Source organism: Podarcis liolepis (assembly GCF_965112155.1).
Source record: "Podarcis liolepis genome assembly, chromosome: 8".
NCBI classification, from domain to species: Eukaryota; Metazoa; Chordata; class Lepidosauria; order Squamata; family Lacertidae; genus Podarcis; species Podarcis liolepis.
Genome location: NC_139560.1, coordinates 24820768 through 24841180, shown reverse-complemented (window position 1 = coordinate 24841180; position 20413 = coordinate 24820768). Strand labels below are relative to the sequence as shown.

The window sequence follows — 20413 nt, the reverse complement described above, 5'->3', positions numbered from 1 at the left end:
CCTTTGGAAACATTGTAAGTGTCTGACATTTACAAAGTTCCATTGTCAAATAATCAATTTTATCCCTATTTTCCAAGGCAGGCTCATAACTGTCCAAAATAAGCCTCTTTATACAACCATGTTACTTTCCAAGACATCTCAAGAGCCACCAACTGCTCTTTTCAACAAATGGCCCCACATTAAATATGATTTGTGTCAGCTTTTGACAAGCAAGGCTAGGACACATCTAAGACTGAGATAAAATGAAAGCTTTCTTTGATGTTTTCTTTAGGAACTATACTAACAAATCAATTCATTCAAGCGCACCAATCAGCAGCAGCAACAACAGTCATTGCAACAGATGTTTTCATACCCCATCCCCATCTATAGCAATATTGTTGTTGTTGTTGTTTAGTCATTTAGTCACGTCCGACTCTTCGTGACCCCATGGACCAGAGCACGCCAGGCACTTCTGTCCTCCACTGCCTCCCGCAGTTTGGTCAAACTCATGTTTGTAGCTTCGAGAACACTGTCCAACCATCTCGTCCTCTGTCGTCCCCTTCTCCTTGTGCCCTCCATCTTTCCCAACATCAGGGTCTTTTCCAGGGAGTCTTCTTTTCTTATGAGGTGGCCAAAGTATTGGAGCCTCAGCTTCAGGATCTATAGCAATATAGAATACTGTAAAATGTAAGACGGTCATAGTAATAGATTAAAATATAACAAAATACAGAGCAGTACACTGATCACTGTGCAGGCCAGATAGATAGATAGATAGATAGATAGATAGATAGATAGATAGATAGATAGATATAGATACTCAGATATGTTAATATTAAGAGGTGGAACCAAACCAAATGCCTAGCCCACTCCTATGTGCAGTCTTAAATAGCTAGTTGTGTTGTGCAGCACTTTGCCATGTAGACATTCAGAAATACATGCTGCTATATGCCAAGGGACATAGGTGGCTCCGTGGTCTGAACCACAGAGCCTCTTGGGCTTGCCGATCAGGTCAGCAGTTCAAATCCCTGAGATGGAGTGAGCTCCAATTGCTCTGTTCAGCTCCTGCCAACCTAGCAGTTTGAAAGCATGCCAGTGCAAGTAGATAAATAGGTACCGCTGCGGCAGGAGGTAAAGGGCGTTTCTGTGCGCTCTAGTTTCCGTCACGGTGTTCTGTTGCGCCAGAAGTGGTTCAGTCATGCTGGCCACATGACCCAGAAAAACTACCTGCGGACAAATGCCAGCTCCCTCGGCCAGTAAAGCGAGATGAGTGCCGCAACCCCAGAGTCGTTCACGACTGGACCTAGCTCTCAGGGGTCCTTTATCTTTACCTTTAACCTTCCAGAGGTCATTTACCTTTACCTTTACACCAAGGTGAGCAGACAAACAGCAATTTGCAAACTGATACATGGGCCAGTACATCAGAAGGAGTCCACTTTGTTTCATGTAGCAAACAAATATGATTTTCAGCTTGGGGGGGACTAGTAAAAGGTAAAGGTAAAGGACCCCTGGACGGTTAAATCCAGTCAAAGGCTACTATGTGGTGTGAATGAGTTTATTCCAGTGTCTTACTGCGAATTAGGACTATAGAACGGAGACTTAATAGTGAACCTGTTATGTTGCAGCTTCTCGTGAAGCTTGTTTGTATGCATGGGCAATTGTTGGTATGTGTGTGTTTTAAGCAAAGATAGCAGGAATTTTTCATCACACAAAAGCAAGAATGGTGTTTCCACCCCCTTCATGTCAGCACTGTTATATGTTTTTAAGAGGTGTGCAGTCAGGGAGAAGGAAATAGTGTAGAGGGTCATGAAAAGGAGGGGAGATAAGAATAGATGCAGGCAACGGACGCCTGGGGCAGAGAATTTATTTGCTTTCTCAGAGTTTCTTCTGGAGATGCTTTGGCCTCTATACTACTTGCATTGGCCTAATTCTTCAGGCAGTAACATCAGCTGGAGGTGTGGGGGGTCTAGGGAGAGAACAACCTCATAACCCCATTCTTGTGGTATTTGTCCACCAGTGCTAAAATGGGTGGAGGCACAGCATTTAAGAAGTCATAGCAAGTGTAATCTTAATAGAGCTTTCTGTTTCTACAGCATTTTTTCCAGCCCTTTCAAAGCCCTTTCACGTGCACTCTTTACACACTTATCGACACTAAGTCAAATGTGGAGAACCTATGGCCCCCTCTTCTTCTATTCAGTTTCTTTGGGCTATTTTTACATATTGTGTTCTTGTGTACCACTTTTTTTGATCCGCAATGCAGTTTATATCAAAACAATATGTACCGACAAGAGTCATACACAAAAATATAAGAATACAATTAGAAACTCAAAATCATTCTAATCCTATAAGAATATCTAGATTGCATTTCGTCCTCGTTTCTTTTCAAGCTACAAAACTTGCAGATCCGCATATTTTATTAGAAACCTGAGCAAGGTGATTATCATTTCACTACACACGAACAGAGGGAGAGGTGAGAAAAGCTACTGCAATGCTATAATTAGCTGCAGAACTTCTAGACTTCCATGGTGACACACAAGTGTAGGTATTACTGCTAGCATACTAGTAGAAAACTTAACAAAGGTGGTCAGTGTATTTTTTTTGTCTTATGTACTGAGGAGACTAGCAAACAAACCAATTGCAATATTTAGCCACACATCTTGAAGGTAGGAAGTGCATCAATGAAAAAGGGTACCAGAAAAAGGGCAAAGATTTGCTTAAAATTATATATGCTAATTTATACATATAGATGAAATTTAGAAATAACTACTATGATTTATGTGGAAAAGTCGTACATCTCAGCATGGTGGGGAAATCAGTGACTAAATTATGTTGGTGCCAGCTCCATCTGCTGCCTAGGTGCAAACTGTCAATGGGTAACACCAATACCTCTAATTTCCCTTCTTAGGTCCCCCCCCCATTTATATTTAAATAGGAGTTAGAAATGATACCATTTAAGCGGTGGGCAATCTTTCCCCCAGCCAGATGCCACTGAATTACCAGTCGCATCAGCCTCAGCAAGCATGGTCAGTGTCCAGGGATGGTGGAAGTCATACTTCAACAACATCAGGGGCAGAGATTCTCCAACTCTGCTTTAAAGAGAGGTTGCCTTCAAACAGAGGACTATTCTCTGACAGCCCATTAAACATGGCTAACCCAAATAGCATGGTGAAGAGCACATTCCCAAATAATGGAGATATTCTGATTGAAGATAATATTATCCTTATATTTGCATTGGGAAACCAGGTTCATATGACTTGTTCATGCTCAGCTTGGCCTCGATTTCTGTGGCTAGCCAGGTTATGACACTTCCTTGAGTTTTAAAGGCTACAGGCAGGGTGGCAGTCGGCGAAACAGGAAGATGCCAATCTGCACTTGCATCATATGCTGCCACCCCCGTACTGGAATCACATGGCTTTGGCTTCTGAGTCCTGACGAGATTTTGCAAGAGGCCTGCAAGATCCCACGGTGGTCTGTAGGGCTCTTTCAAAATTTCACTGGAACCCAGAAGCCACTGTCTCACTTCTCCAGCAGCTATGGTGGGATACACTCACAGAGGCACCCCTTGAATTCTGCCGCCTGAGGCAGCTGCCGCAGTCTGATCACGGATGGGTCGACCCTGCCTACCAGATAGATGTCGAAACCACAAGAGAGCTGCTTACCTTCAGTGCCAAATCTAAGCCATTAAAGTTGCATGAGTTGTAAATGAGTTGTGTTACTGAGGGCTTTTTGTATGCTGATCTTAGACTTGCAGTACTACTGTCAGTGGTAATGACAGTATTGATCAAGCATTGTATTTCAGGCAGAGGGGGTCAAAAGTGATTTAAGATATACAGCAAATCTGTCCAGATGTTTCTGCTTGGATAAACCCAAGCTGTAAAAATACAGTAGTTAAAATGCAAGCATTATAATCATGTGTGGTGTTTTATTAATACTTCATAATAGCGACAGCATTTAGCACAAAATGCTTTCATGGCCAGATCCAGTCTGTGAGCTGCCTGTTAGTCATCCCCATATTAGACTAATAAAAAATCACTCATATGGGAGAGTTTTTGGGTAGAGAAAGAAGTGAGCAGCCAGAATTGGTATTGTACATGGACACATTTCCACTTTGAATTCTTAGGATGCTTTCAAATGACCTGTTTAAAATGCATGTCAAGTTCTAATATTAACAAAAGCTCACTTCAGATCTGAACAAAAAAAGGCCAAAAGTTGAATTCAACCATATCGAAGCAATGGCAGTTCATGGCTTCCTGGGAGCTGAGAAATAATAATGCATAACAAAAGTGCCAGTTCGTGGATTTTAACGACCTATTAATTACTCTTCTTCTATACCTTGCTTCATGGCTTCCTGGGGCTAGGAGAGAGCTGTTCTCTACATTTGAAACACAGGAAGACCACACCTTGTTGCTTTCCAATCTACGGAACTTATGGAAAGCATAATAATAGTATTACAGTTCTTTTGCAGGGTACAAACATGTACCACCAGACTCCACCATTAGCACTTCTATATTCCTGCATTTATTTTGTACATTTATATCCCGGTGTTCTTTCATCATGTAACTCAAAGAGGCATCGATAGGAGGACTGCCATTTATGCAGACCCAGACTTGCTTAAATTCAGGAGGGCAACTCCTTCATTTGTCCTAGATGACCCTTGTCCTAGATGACCCTTCCAACTCTACAATTCTATGATTCTATGGTTATGTTCTACCTTCATTGTCGGAGGCAATATGCTTCTGAATACCAGTTGCTGGGAATCAGACATGAGGAGAGTGCTGTTAATCTCATGCCTGCTTGCAGGCTTCCCATAGGCATCTGATCGACAGGATGGTGGACTAGATAGCCCTTGGAGCCATCTTTGGGCATAAAAAGTACTACAGGTATGCAACATCAACACCAGTAAAAAGTCTCTGTGTTTTGTTTTTTCCAAAAAAATTATTCATTTTATAACACAAATAAACAACACAAACAGAAAAACAAACAATACAAAAAATTCTTGTCTTATCCTTATTTTTTCTAAACATTGTTAGGCGAGCTTCCCCAAGTCCCCCCATCTGATTTTCATTTTACCTCATCTTTAGCAGTTTACATATATCATATTTTTAACCTTTTTTTATTACACTTACTTTTACCACAATAGTCTTCACATTTTATCCTTTACAAATAATACTATTTTAAAATACACTATCTTCTACTTCTAACCCTACAGCCTGTATCCACTTCCAAAGCTATTCTAAGATTTAAATATTAACATTTTTTTTCAAATATTCTTTAAACTTCTTCCAATCTTCTTCCACCGTCTCTTCTCTCTGGTCTTGGAGTCTCCCAGTCAGTTCAGCAAGTTCCATATAGTCCATCATTTTCATCTGCCATTCTTCGATTGTTGGTAAATCTTATTTCTTCCAATTCTTCAGTAGTAATATTCTCGCAGCTGTTGTGCCATAAAGGAAAAAAAGTAACATCCTTTTTGGGGATTTCACCCCACCACCCCCACTATACCAAGTAAAAAGGCTTCTGGTTTCTTAATAAATGTGTTTCTCAACACTTTTTTCAGTTCATTATAAATCCTTTCCCAGAAGTCTTTTACCTTGGGGCACGTCCACCACATGTGGTAAAAGGTTCCTTCTTTTTCCTTACATTTCCATCATTTATGTAAAAAGCCTCTGTGTTGGCCAGAACTGGTGAACCATCCCTTTGAGGAAGGGCCATAGCTCAGCCATTGAGCATCTGCTTTGCAAGTGGAAGGTCCCAATATCATTCCCCATCATCTCCAGGTAGGGCTGGGAGAGACTTCTGCCCGAAACCTTGGACAGCTTCTGCCAGTCAGTGCAGACAAAATGGAGCTAGATGAATCAGTTGGTCTGTAAGGCAGCTTCCTATGTCCTGCCTTTGTATGGTCGACAGAATTGTGCCTTCAGTTTGCTGTCCTCCATTTTACCAGATGATGCTACCAATCTTGGGGCCTTGGAGTGGAGAATGTGCTCTCCAGTTTTGGATGTGGCTGCAATGCCCACAGCCTGGCCCTGTCAGCAGGCATACAGAGAGTTAAGTAAGCTATACCATTTGACAAAATGTGTTGACTTATTTCCCCCACCCTGCTGTCATGTACTGTGGTGAGAGTGTCACATTGTACAGTCAGAGGCAGGAGCTCAGATCGTTGCCTGACGAAAGTGATTATCTCAGTGGACTGATATTTTAATGAGCTTGCATATTTGAATGAGTCCTCCAATATGAGGAGAGACGGAGGAAACAGCTGAGCCCACAGTTAATCTTTGGCTCATACAGTCACTCTTGACTTAAATTACCTAGGAGAATATAGCCTGATCGGAGCTTGTTTTGACAAACAGCAGTTATTTTTTCGTCGTCTGACAGGAAACGAAGGGCAGAACAATTCATACAAATATACACTCTTAATACATTTCTAAAGTGTTTGCGTAGCAGAAGTAAAAATGCTTTCTGAAGGGGTTTGCATTGCTTCACTCCACCCCACCCCCCAGGCAGACTTCTTATACCTCACAGTTATTCATTCTGCTGAAATAAACTCTTAAAGGATGGTCTTCAGGAGGCAATGAACCCACTTTTCACATCTGAGATCTGTTTTGCCTTGTGTGTGTTTTCCCCCCATACTGGTTTCTCTCTGCAGAAAAGTTCTGTTTTTAAGGCATCTCCCAACATATGCTCAAAATTAACGGTTACAGTAATACATGAGGAATGATGGAGGGATGGGGTGGGTGAGGGGTGTAGCCATATCATGTGCTAAGGGTGGTTCATGTTCTTGGTTTCATATTAGAAACATATGCAAAGCATTACAAAAATGGATAACAATGAACTGAAAAATCTACCATAATAAAACATTCTCTCTCTCTCTCTCTCTCTCTCTCTTTCTCTTTCTCATAATCTGTCCTGCTAAGTTAATATTAGCACTGTGAGATCCTTGGTTGCTTCTCCCACCATTGTGAGATGGAAACATATTTGTTTCATGCAACTCTCACCACCCAGGCTCAAATTGGCCCCTAAAAGACATCTTGCTGCCCTTATTCAGTTCCTGTTTTCATGATTTATATGCAGAGATAATGTTTTAAAGTTGTGCTTTACAAGCACCCATAATAGCAACAGCATGAGCCAGATCCTCAGACTCTCATGACAGTGAGTAACTTTGCGAGCCATGTGTGGTGCTGTATACACCATTAAAAAGCAGGCTTTTCCTGACAGCACTCACCAAATGGTAACAGGGTTTTTGTGTGTGTGAAAGCCTGAATTTTGGTACTGGTTGCCAGATTTATCACTTCAGTAAAACTGGTAAGGGGAATTGTAATAGATAATTTTCACATGCTTGAAGCATGTAACCCCCACAACACACACACACACACACCGTTGTGGCAGTACAGGCGGTCTCTCAGCTGCCTGGCCCAGAATGCAACGCTCTTGACCATGGCATGGAGAAGGAGAAAAGATGGCTTCTGCCCTTGCAGTGGCAAAAAGGGGACGAGGCAGGATGTGCGGCACCACTACTAACCACTAACATCCAGGGAGGGAGGAAGACGAGGCAGAAATAGCAGGAGAAGAGATAAGAGGAGGAGGAAGGGGTGGTGAGGGCAGCTGCCACCACCTCAGCTAGCACAGATTCCCACTACAAGATTGGCGGGGTATAAATAATAAATTATTATTGTCCCTTTGCATGTAACTTCTTACAGTCATTCTCACAAACACGTGTAGGCTGGGGGCAGAGATTGCGCCACCTCTCATTGTCGTCATGCTGTGTAAATGGACAATGGAGCAGGACTCTGATGTAGCAAACTTGCTAAGGGACTGAGCTATGAATTAGGAAGTCCCCACTTCAGTTTCATTTCAGCCATGAACGATGAATGTGGGCAAGCGGGGACGTGGTATGCAATCCCTAAATTAACATTTGGGCAGTCCCTAAATTAACAAGTGGGATTTTAAAAAAGAAAAGATTGAAAATCTACCTTAAATCATACCAATTTGCATTCTGTCTTGATTATTGAGGTAACGCACATACTGCTCTGAAGTCTCTAATGCACGTACAGATGCTAAGTATGACTGTCATCTGCCAATCAGAGGTTACACCCACACCCAGTTCTTTTCTTCTAGAAAAGTAGGTGCCAGTACTGCGTACCCTTCAGTACCCCCAGTGGGGGGAAGCACTGCCCACACCTCACATTTAAAGCACTCTTTTGCCACTTTAACAGCCGCGGCTTCTCCCCAAAGCATCATGGGAACTGTAGTTCGTTAAGGGTGCTGATCTCAAAGACCTACAATTCCCAGCACCCTTCACAAACGGCGGTTCCCATGATTCTCCATGACTGTTAAAGTTGTGTTAGTGCTTTGAATGTATGATGTGGATGTAGCCAGAGTTGTTGCAGCGTAGCTCTCTCTCTATATGGCACTCTGGTTTATATGCATTTCAGATTTATTGTGATGTTTGGAATGCACCCCAAGCGTTTAGAGAAAGAGAGATTATGCTACACAGTTCAAACCTAGATTCTTAAGATTCCACGCTTCTTGGAAGGGGATCATTGCTAATTCTGTGGCGTTCCTTTAGAATGGCACTTATTTCCTGGCCACTAGGCACGCGCGCGCGCGCGCGCACACACACACACACACACACAAGTATTATAACTTTGGAACTTTATATGACTTCTTCTGTCATCAATAAACAATAGCGTTTTTGCAGCACACTGATGGAACTAAAGCTAGTCCATTTAGCAAGTGACACGCCCACAACACTTTGAAATTGAGTGGCCTACTTCACAAAGGATGGACTTCTGTTTGGAGGAATCCTCTGTTTGAATGGCTGTCTGGTCCTTTAAAGATAAAGAACCATGGGAACAGATAACAGGTCCTTGAAATTGCCCATCTACAATTAGCACCTGGGCATCAGACTGTTCATAGTCCTTCCCCCATTATGGTGAGATGCATTGTATTTCTATTAAAATTATAGTAGTTCTTTCTAAATTTGCACCTCTACATATCAGTCAGCATTTTATGCAAATGTGAGCCCTCTCTTTTGGTGATGCGTTTCCTCTTTTTCAGTGATATGTAAGTGTGGCCATACCTTGGAAGGCTTTAAGTTGCACAGCCATTTGCTGGGATCCAGCTAAGGCTTATGCCATTGCCTAAGAGCTGTGATCCACTAGGTGAATGGAACAGAGCTCACTTGCCAGGAGCACTCTTCAAGAAGCACACATGCACCCCAGTCTCCTTGTTGGAAATAATAATAGAGGAAACTTGCCTCTTTGCCATAGAGGCATCAGCAACCCACTTTCACTCTGACCCAGCCAGACTTCATCCCTGCCTTCCAAAGGATCTTAGCCAATGGCTGCTGAAATGCCAGTTTGGAGGTGACAAATTTGGGTGCTTGTGCCATAGTAAACGGTGGTGTTAAAAAAAAACAAAAAACCAACCCACACACCTCCTTATGCTGTTAAGAGAGATAAGTTCTATGTCTCCTTAACCATGTCTGATTTATGGCTACTACAGTGCAGAGACACATAGAACGGCTAATTGCCTACCTTCCTTTTCGAAACTGAATATACCTGCTTGGGTGGTCAGAAAGGAAAGAATGAAAGAAAATGAAACACCTAAAGCCAGTCTTCAAATTAACCTCTCAAGGGGTCCGCAGATTTCAGCAGAGTATATTCTTCCGTGATGAAGTCACTCGATTTGGTAATAACTACTTGCCTCAGAATATTATTGCAAGGCTGATTTTAATGAATGTTTGTGTAGAAGTTGGAGGAGATATGTGTGAAGTACTTAATTATATCTCAGTGATTGTTTAATAAGTGATGCCAGAAATATTGTGCATGGCCCAGAAAAGCAAAGGGGTGCTCATCATTTATTTTACCCGGTGCAATCTTCAAACTGCTTCACAATCTCTTTCCCTCTGCCCTTTTCTGGGTTACAGCCTTCCTGTCTGATCCGAAGGCACAGACGTGCAACTTGTCAATGTTATTTAGACACATTCCCTATCAATAGCTCCCCACAGTCAGCCTGACAGTGACCTTCAGGTTACCTTAAATTAAGAAAAAGAAATTGGAGATTTGTCAATGGTGCAAGAAAGCAAAGCTGCCTCCAAAAGTAGGAACATGTTTTTTTAAACACAAAGAGGGCATTTTTGGTGTTGGCACCTTGGCTGTGAAATTCTCTCCCTAGAGATGCTCACTTGGTGACTGCTTCAGGGTCATTTCAGTGCCAGGCAAATGCTTCTTTATATTGTCTTAAGGACTTTTAAGACGTACCTCAACCTTACACCCTCCAGATGTGGGCTACAACTTGCATCAGCCCCAACCAGGCACCAGGTTGTGGGAGGCTGTTTTAAATATTATCACACACCACTCCAATCTCGAGAAGTGCAAGATTCCAGGGGTTCCAGGCACTTACCCCGGATTTGGTTTCCTCGAAAGGAGAGACAGCGGGGACTGTGTTGTCTTTATGATATATGGTTTATTGACATATATATACAAACTGTCCCTATGGTGCAGGGGCTCACAGCATTAACACCCCAAAGAGAGTCTTGCTTCTCCCACAACCACAGCTTTGGATTTCACCCACAATCAGGCATGGCTCTGTCTCTCAGCTGCCCAGCCTGCAGCCTCTACCATATACAACTCACATATACAACTTGGGCCTTTGTGTTTATAACTAATAGAGTGTTCAATGGGAGGAGCACTCGTTTGTCCTCTGGCACCAAACCACTTCCTTTGTTACCTTAACAGCCTATACTTAGGCCATTACCTCACCAGGAAGCTAGCCTGGCTATTCCAAGAATTGAATCCATTCCAGAAACTGAATCCATGCTGGATCCAGGAATTGGAAGGGACTCAAACATGTAGACTACCCCTCCCAACTCCCAACAATATTTTAAATTATTCTTCAGATCTGCTCTTGTATTGGTTTACAGTTGAGTTTTGCATCATGAAATTTTATTGATGCTGCAAGGCTTTTACAGTACAAGCCTCCCAGAGAATGTTCTCTGTAAATAAGTATGCAAGTAAATAATAAAGCAAGTTTCTCTTTTTGCAGCTCTTATGCCAGAACTTCACCCTGCTGTTTAAACTCTGAGGCTTTTCAAAAGCCACTTTGCAAGTTCAATAACGCTGCTCAATAGGCTGATCTCTCATAACAACTGTGTCACACTGGCTGAGCTCTTCTGCATTGCATCCATTGTGCTCTCTTACTCGTAACACCTTACTCAAAGCACCTCACATTGTAATCCACACATAAACCCAATAAAATAGGTTGTTTATTATCCCTGTATGGCAGATGCAGGGTGGACACTATGAAACACAGGTTGCCCAATGAGTTCACAGCTATGGGAAGCAGCCAATCAAGACACAAGTTTAAAGGAGCAACGGGCAGTTTGCCAGGACACTGTCTCCCCACAGGCAACCAAAATGATTAAGGGGTTGGAGCAACTCCATTGTGAGGAAAGGTCTGGCGAGTAGCGGACATGATCAATGTGTATAAAATGATGCATTGTGTGAAGAGAGCTCCCCCCCCCTTAAAATATGAGCACTAGGGACATACAATGAAGCTGAATGGTTAAAGATTCAGAAGTTTTTCTTTCACACAGTGCACAGATAAACTATGACATTCGCTCCCACAAGGAGGTAGCGATGGCCACCAATTTGGACGGTCTTCCTTGAAGACAGATGGGTAAGATGCAGAGCGGATGAGAAAGGAGGGAGCACTTCAGTTAGTCTCTTGTCCATGTTCCAACAAGGCCCAATTCGTTGGAGCGGCAGTGCTGCATATGAACTGAGCCCTAGCCATTACAATGGTGTCATTCTCCACTCAAAATTTCTGGTTCACACACATTTCCTGTCTAACTGCATGGCAGGTAGTGCAGGAAGTGAAACGGTTACTATAATGGTTGGGAGTTACTCGTGCGTAATCCTGCTCCGTTTGAGCATTAGATTGCCTGGTTAAACCCTCCAGACTGCGCAGCCCATCTCAGCATGGCTGATCTTAGTCACTCGTAGAATCTGTCTGTGGGCGTTTCTTAAAGCGTTGCCAACATAAGAGTTGTTTGACGCCCAATCGTCTCCGCCTCTCACTGCGCGGGAGTCTCCTGCGCAGGGTGGGCGTGGGCAGCGGGGTGCTTGGGCTCTCCTCGCTAACTTCCAACGAAGAGTCCTGGAGCCCCTGCACCTCCCTGTCCCGTTACTCTCCTGGATCCCTGGTGTTACACTCATTCTCTTCCCCTTCTTCCCGGCTGAGTCTCCCTCTAGCGCTTGGACCTTCCCCTGCAGAATCAGAGACCCTCTCCTTCTCCCGTGCCTCTGATGGCAGTTCCCTGACAGTTACCAAAACAATGTCCTCCTTAAAATTGGTCTTTGCAGACCCAAGGTTTTCACTTTATGTCTTTCAGGAGAACATCTCCAACTTTGACATGGTGATGGAGTCTGATGAGGGAACATTCATGCCCACCGGCCTGGCTTTCACAGGCAGTGATAAAGCTCGTGACATCATGAAGGAGATCATGAAGTTGCTGAAGCCCATCAATGTTACTGATGTCTTTGAAAACGGTGAAGGAACAGACATTAACTACTGGATACATGATGGAATACCAGGTGAGATTCCTGAGTGAGTTGTGGAAATTGCTCAGTTGTTCCTACTGCTTTCCTCTCTTTTTCATTTGTCTTCCTTTGTGGCAACCCCAGGTTTTGACAATGACTTTTCTTGAACAGCTCCGTACCAGAAATGAAACATGTACACATATCTGAGAGCTAACCTACAGAAGCTTGGGTATAACGTGTGCTTGATCTTCTCTTTGGAAAAGTTATAGATGATGTGTGGGCAGTGTGCCTACAATCTTCTTTTAGGCTTTAGGCTTTATAATAATCTTTCCTAGAGCAGTGGACTAAAAATAGCAGAGCATTCCCTCTGCTTAAATGTAAGTGGGGGCAGACACACAAACCAAAAATAATGCATTGAAATACAGTCTGTGTTTCCTCCTTTATTTGCATTAAATAGTTGGCTGGAAGGAGGGTTCACACTCCCCATTGGGCGCAATCCACTCCTGTACTTCCAGTTACAATCATAAGCTTTCTTTACAAACATACAACAGAGCATGAATGGAGGGAAGGAGGCATTCTTTCAGAAGAGGGGCTCCTCCAGAGAGTCATGGGACAATCTCTGAATGGATCCTAAGTTCAGCTAACTCCGTTTAGATGTTCTCAGCATACTCTTTCGCTCAAACCACCAACCACTGTTTCTAACACCTACACCCATCTACCCTCTCCCAAAAGCCCCTCTTCAGATGTTCAGCCTCGCGGAATGAAGGGAGAGCAGGAACGAGCCATTGGCTCACCCGCTCCATCACATCCCCACCATTGACCACCACCTTCCACATGTTGAGGAGATGATCTTCTGCAACAAGGAGCTCTTGGAGGTTTGCTGCTTGGTTTAGAATGTCAGAAGATCAGGGTTCTAAGTTGCACATGGAGTCTCCATGAGTACAGAAGACTTCCTACTGCAAACATTCGGCCCTCCAAGTAATGGAAGGCAGCAGGGCCAGACAGAGGGGTGATCAGGACTAGCGTTCCCACTCTCCCTTATGAAAGTCTAATCACATGGAGTTTGCGAATACCTGAACAGGGCTTGGGAGTCTCATTACAAAACAAAACCAGAGCTATCAGAAGGCCATCTCCAAAAAATCAGCTCCTGTTGATAAAACACCATTTGACCATCCCACCCTCACCTACTCAGTGGTTTTACGCAAACCTTTTCTACTGCATTATATCTTTAGCTATTACAAAAGTTTTCTCTGTTACAATTATTTTGTCATTTTTCTTCTGCTGCTTTTATCTCGAATCCCGCCCACAATTTCATTTGACTGTAATATTTTTTTAGATAGTCCATGAAAGGCCTCTGTTCTCCATTAAAAAGTTCATCATTTTGATCTCTTAATTTTGCTTTCAGCTTTGCCATTTCCGCATAGTCCATTACTTTCAAGAGCCATTCCTCCTCCATTGGAACCTTCTTTCCTTTCCTTTTCTGTGCATATAATATTCTAGCCACTTTTGTCACATACATAAATGACCATCCTGAACTATTTACCTGCAGACGAAAGTTTTGTTGTTTAGTCGTTTAGTCATGTCCGACACTTCGTGACCCCATGGACCAGAGCACGCCAGGCACTCCTGCATTCCACTGCCTCCTGCAGTTTGGTCAGACTCATGTTTGTAGCTTCGAGAACACTGTCCAACCATCTCGTCCTCTGTCGTCCCCTTCTCCTTGTGCCCTCAATCTTTCCCAGCATCAGGGTCTTTTCCAGGAGTCTTCTCTTCTCATGAGGTGGCCAAAGTATTGGAGCTTCAGCTTCAGGATCTGTCCTTCCAGTGAGCACTCAGGGCTGATTTCCTTAAGAGTGGATAGGTTTGATCTTCTTGCAGTCCATGGGACTCTCAAGAGTCTCCTCCAGCACCATAATTCAAAAGCATCAATTCTTCGGCAATCAGCCTTCTTTATGGTCCAGCTCTCACTTCCATACATCACTACTGGGAAACCATAACTTTAACTATACGGACGAAAGTTTACCAGCCAGCCATTTTAACAGCCTTTTTCCTTCTCCCACTAGCCCTTTAGCCTTTCCGTGCGAGCTCAGCTGCACCAAGCAGCGTGGTTGGGCAGCTGCCATGGTCCCTTCTTCTCCTGTTCCACTTTGCTGCTACTTTTTGCCGTACTTGTTCGGGCTATCACCACTGCCTTCTCCTCTCCATGCCCAGTGTGTGCTGCAGGGAGGTCCCACTTGTCTGCTGGTCCACAGGGAGCATAGATTTATAAGATGCAGTTTGGGAAGATGAAAGAAGAGCCACAGCCTCCCAACACAATGGGGAATCCCACAGGCAGGATAGGGGTGGGGGCGTGCCAAGGACGCACAGCAAACCTAGAGCCACCTCAATTAGAGCCGCCTCTTCCCTCTCTAATGCTACAATACACAGTAAGTGTTGGGACAATGCATGGAGTAGCTGCTTTGTTTGTCTGGCAGACCCTCCTCAAAGGGCTCATGTTGCTTCAAATTACACCATGCATATTCTGTCCAAGAGAAAAAGCTTTGAACGTCTTGGCGCAGTTCACATGCCGCTCAGCTGCAAACAGGCCAGGGGAATACTTATGGTATGTAATACCACGGCAGCTAATTGTACGTATTCTAACAGCTTGCACGATTGCATCCAATTTAAGCATGCCGTGAAATGTTGACACTTCATCATTTCCATTTAAATATATTCCTGAAAATTCGCTCTGCTACTTCGATGAAAGTAATTTTTTCCCTTTTCTTCCCTGTTCTTCTTTTTAATCTTACAGAATAGTCTTGTTATCAACAAGAGCTATTTTGGTCACAAATTCAATCACAGGAATTTAGTTCTCTTATAATTGACTAATTAGCTGTGTTAGGGTCATGCAGCTTCTGCTCCCAGTTTTGAAATCTACCTCCTCCTCTTTTGGCACAGGCAATTCGTCTTTCCCTCTTTTCACAGTTATCAGACCTGCAAACCAAATATATATTTTAGCCATGGCTCTCTTTTGCCTATTTACCTAAGCCTTGGACACTATTTTGCATCATGCATTACTCGATATTTTGTGTGAGTTGATATAGGATGGATTATACAGGTGAATAGATATAGGATGGATTATACAGGTGAATAGATATAGGATGGATTATACAGGTGAATAGATATAGGATGGATTATACAGGTGAATAGATATAGGATGGATTATACAGGTTTCAAGAAATGCCCAGAGCAGCTGGGGTAACCCAGTCAGATGGGCAGCATATAAATAATAATTTATTATTATTATTCAAATAATAATAATAATAATAATAACATACGTGCACAAATATAATCAATGTTTAAATTTGTTGGTTGTTGTTGTTGATTAAATTTCTGTGCTGCCCTTCATCTGAGGATCACAGGGTGGTTTACAATATAAAAACACAAAAATGCACAGCATAGTAACAAACAAAAACAATACCCCCTCACACAGTTAAAAAAGTTATATTACATTTATAATCCATCTTTCCTGCAAGGAGCTCACGGTGGTGTGCATCATAGGTGTCAAGTCTTGGGGGCCGGGGTTCACCTTGGCCCACCTTGGTGCAGTGAGGGGGCAGCAGTGGAGGGCGGATTAGGTCGAGCCCGCCCACAATGTTTTGTTCAAGATGGCACCACTGGTATGCATGTTTCTGCCCCTCCACATTTTATCCACAGCGCATCGCCCTGTGAGGGAGGTGAGGCTGACAGACTGTGACTGGCCCTAGTGAGCTACATGCCTAAGTGGGGATTTGGACCCCGGTCTCCCAGATCCTAGTCCAGCACTCTGACTACAGCACCATTGTCATCCTTGCATCTTACTCACGGGCAGTATTTCATTCCTCAAACCACTTAAACTGGGGTATCTGACCTAACAATACACTAGAGATATATGCAGCTATTTTGCTCCGTAAACAAACATCTTCAGGCTATATTGTTCAGCCACATTATGAATCAAGTGTCATTCTCCAGTGAAGAAAAGAAGTTGATATTTTGAACATGGGTGGGTCATCAGCAATATAGAAATTTAGAAATATTTTTTTAAATTAAAAAACCACACACATTCTTTCCAGGGTGCTTGAAGTTTCAAGACATCAGGCGCCCTGGGAACTGCATATCTCATAGTTCCTTGCTCCATGAATCCTCACAACATCATTAAAGGTGCACTGAGTCCTGGAATATGTAGCTTCCAGAGCAGTGGTATCCCTCCTAAGTCCTCAAATGCCTTGGGAAACCATATCATTCTCAGAACTGGGATGCTGCAGCTGCAATGTCCTGGGTACCAGGGATGAATGGAAGATTTGCAGAGAGACCTCTTGGTCATTGCTGCTGTCCATGAGATGATGTTTCAGTGGAAGGAAGAGGCTTTAGGGCTTGAGAGAGGTTGGCATATTCATGGGGACTGAAGATGGATTCAGGACATGTTGTACTCTCAGTGTAGTCAGTGGGGGTTCAACAGGACCCACAGATTGGTCGGAGGGGGATGCTATTTTTAGATATTTTGGAGAAACAGCTTGGTATACCAAACCCAGTTCCAAATTGAACCCAGGCACATAATGCCCATCAAGAGAATTCACTCAAACCTAAATAAGACTGCTCAACAGTAAACACATAGAGAACCATTATCAGTGGACCAGATCTTTTTGGATTGCTGAAGACGACCTCATTATAAATCAAACGCTCTTTCTGTAAAAGTACAAAAAAATATATATTCTGTTCTCAATTTTAAGTGCTTTGTAATATGTGTATATGGGTGGTCTTTTCCTTTCCAGCAAATGCAAACCAAATGCCATTGCATTAAATAAAATCATTTAAAACTGATGGCCTTTTGATTTGTGCAGAGCATCAGCCCCATGAGACATAGCTTCATTATAGGGAAATCTACTTCAATCAATGGCCTTCGATTTGTTTTTTATTTCTGAACTTTGGTTGGGTCTGGGGGGAAAGGTATTACTTTCCCCACGGACCCAACCAAAGTTCAGAAAAAGATAGAACTCCATATATGTTCTAACCAACCGGCACAGCTCATCGCTTGCAATGAGAATGTGATGTTGTGCATGTGGTTGTAAAACAATCTTGCTTGCTCAGGGTTCTTGGTAGGAAAAAGCATGCTGGGACCCCAGCTAGACAAATAGTCTAATATTTACAGCAAGCAAACAAGGCATTAGATGTGAGGAAAGGAAGCCTGTTCCCTTTAGTATGATCAAAAGAGTCCTGAAGCAAGGTGTAACTTGATGAACCAAGAAGATTACAGGCTATTGACTACAACTTCCAGATCTTGGTCGGATAGGTAATGACTCAAAAGGCTGCAGGGAAGCTAGTAATGTTAAAGGTGAGAAGTTCACTGTGGTATGAACAAGTCTATTAACGTTGAACATCTCCTCCTTCCACTAGGAAACTTCTCCAGCAGAAAGGCACAATAACCTCGTGACCTTTTATTCATCCGATAGGACTTTCTGCTGAGACCACAGTCTAGTGCTGTTGAAATGGTTACATCCCTCCTCAGAGGAAAGAAGAGATAAGGCAGCTGTTAAGCATAATTTCCTGTCTCTTAAGTGACAGGTACTGCTAACAGATAAAAGGGAATTAGGGTTCTATGGAAGGAATTACTATGACTTCTCACAGTGATGTTTATTTACATATCGCATTTTTATCCCATCCTTCCTCCAAGGGCAGGAGTGGGGAACCTTTGGCCTCCTAGGTATTGCTGAACTACAACTCCCATCAGCCATAGCAAGCTGATTGGGCAATCCCATAGCATCCTATTGGACAAGGATGATGGGAGCTGGAGTTCAGCAGCATTTGGAAGGCCACAGATTCCCACAGCTGAGGTAAGAGTTGCGTCCTAACTTTGAGTACTATGTTTGCCAATGGTTGTCTTTCCAATAGGGAAAGGATGGCTAACTTTGTGAGCAACATCTGGCCACAAGAAGTGCTCCACCAGCCTCAAAGCTTTATCTGGGAGATAAACGACTCTGCCTGCTCTTTAGCTATCTTCTCTAAAGAGCAGGCACAGGGATCTTTTAGATCCAATCCTAGTGCTGAGATCAGGGATAAAGTCCCCTGCCTGCTCTTTGAGAGAAGCTATCTCATCCCATCACTACAGTGCAAGAGGCTGGAAATGCTGGTTGCTTCTGTATGTGTGCATGAGTGTGTGTGTGAGAGAGAAAGAGAGAATGCTGCATGCCTGGTGAGTGTGTGTAGTGTTGGTGTACTCGTCTGTTGTGACAAAGGGGGCTTTTGCTCTCCATCTCTCCAGAGCCCGTCCTTCAGTCGTGTAATGGAACTTTGCAACCTGTTTCAGAAGCTCAGCCAGGCAGGCTCTTAGGAAAACACTGTTTTGTCAACTCTTGGAAGACACGATTCGGACCTCTCTCCCTCTCTTCTCAGAGGCTTGACCTCAGAATAAAGTTCACCGTACAATGGTGTGTACAATTGGACTAGGGGTTGTAGGCTAGTCTCCTAGCCAGCGTGGTGTAGTGGTAAGAGTGGTGGACTCATAATCTGGTGAACTGGGTTCGTGTCTCCGCTCCTCCACATGCAGCTGCTGGGTGACCTTGGGCCAGGCACACTTCTCTGAAGTCTCTCAGCCCCACTCACCTCACAGAGTGTTTGTTGTGGGGGAGGAAGGGAAAGGAGGTTGTTAGCCGCTTTGAGACTCCTTAAGGGGAGTGAAAGGTGGGATATCATGTCCAAACTCCCCCTCCTCCTCCTCCTCATCTTCTTCTTCTTCCTACATGTTCCTTGTAAATTAGGAGGTAGCTTCTGACCGGCTTAGAGAGCATGATGGTCATACGTGACGTCGGCACCCTCTCCCCCACAATTGCCCTTGCAAGCTTGAGCCTCTGGCCCTAATTGTTCTACAAAAAAAATTCATCGCACACCACTGCCACAGAACCCTTTAGGCTTCCAGAGCTCTCCCAGGCATTCAGGGCCCGTCTCTTGGTGCCCACCTGTACCACCACCAGGTGCCTTTGAAGGCATGTACTGACTTTACATTACCTTAGTACAAAGAGACCTGCTCCCCTTTCTGAATGATTCTAATCCCTCTGTGCAATGTGGCTTTGCACCTCTTCACTCTTGTTTGGGGTGTAGGTGGGGACAGTGCCCACTGGATTTTAATCCCAGGGGGCAGAGTGTAGTGAATGTCAGCAAAAAGAACCCTCAAGTCTATAATGCTGTGCTTAAAACACAGTGCCCCAGCAATATGCTGAAGTTGCATCATTCACAGAAGGATCGACATGCTCTTTGCAAGTACTTGACGAGCAGCAACTGAAGTCCAAGGCCAGTTTATTTAAACAAGGACATCAAATAGTTGTTGAAAAACATGAATGTTCTACATGCAAGTTCTTGCCCATGACTGAGGGTAAAATGTTCTAGGGCAGATAATCAAAGCCTGGCTTAGCCTTGACATTTTCAGTTCTTTTTCTATAAAATCACTATAGATAAAATGCAACCTTTATACTTCACTTTTATAGAACTAAATTATTATTTAAAAAAAAAAAAAACCCAGAAAGATCCATACAATGGCAAGGCATGCCAACATGTCTGTGTTGCTGGTGTTCTCCATTTTTAAAATAAGGTCAGCTTGAACTTCAGGTCAGCATTTTAGTGACACAGGGCTTTTAAGAATGAAAAAAAAATAACAGGCAAGTTTTGAAAAGTTCCTCTAAATAGCACTCATTTCCCCCTGGCACTCATCATCACAATGGGTTTGCTAGCTAGGGGGTCAAAATGTTCTGGCATGTGTGCCTCTTAAAAATGTAAACGCAAGTGTCTGATGAAAGGGGTTTGCATTCTGCACAACCCATGAGCAGCTGGATTTTCTTGGGGGGGAAACGGGTCATTGGGAAAGGCCGAGATAATTATTATTTATTATA

General features: G+C 43.4%; 1 protein-coding gene across 4 annotated transcripts in view; it reads left to right on the top strand.

The window, feature by feature from the left end:
* CPQ (carboxypeptidase Q) overlaps window positions 1-20413 on the top strand; it is a 162518-nt gene that overhangs the window by 123394 nt on the left and 18711 nt on the right. For all 4 annotated transcript variants that reach the window (XM_083517355.1, XM_083517356.1, XM_083517357.1 and 1 more), the window contains one exon: window positions 12368-12569. In XM_083517355.1, the coding sequence (XP_083373481.1) occupies window positions 12368-12569 (202 nt within the window). The remainder of the gene's footprint in view (window positions 1-12367; window positions 12570-20413) is intronic.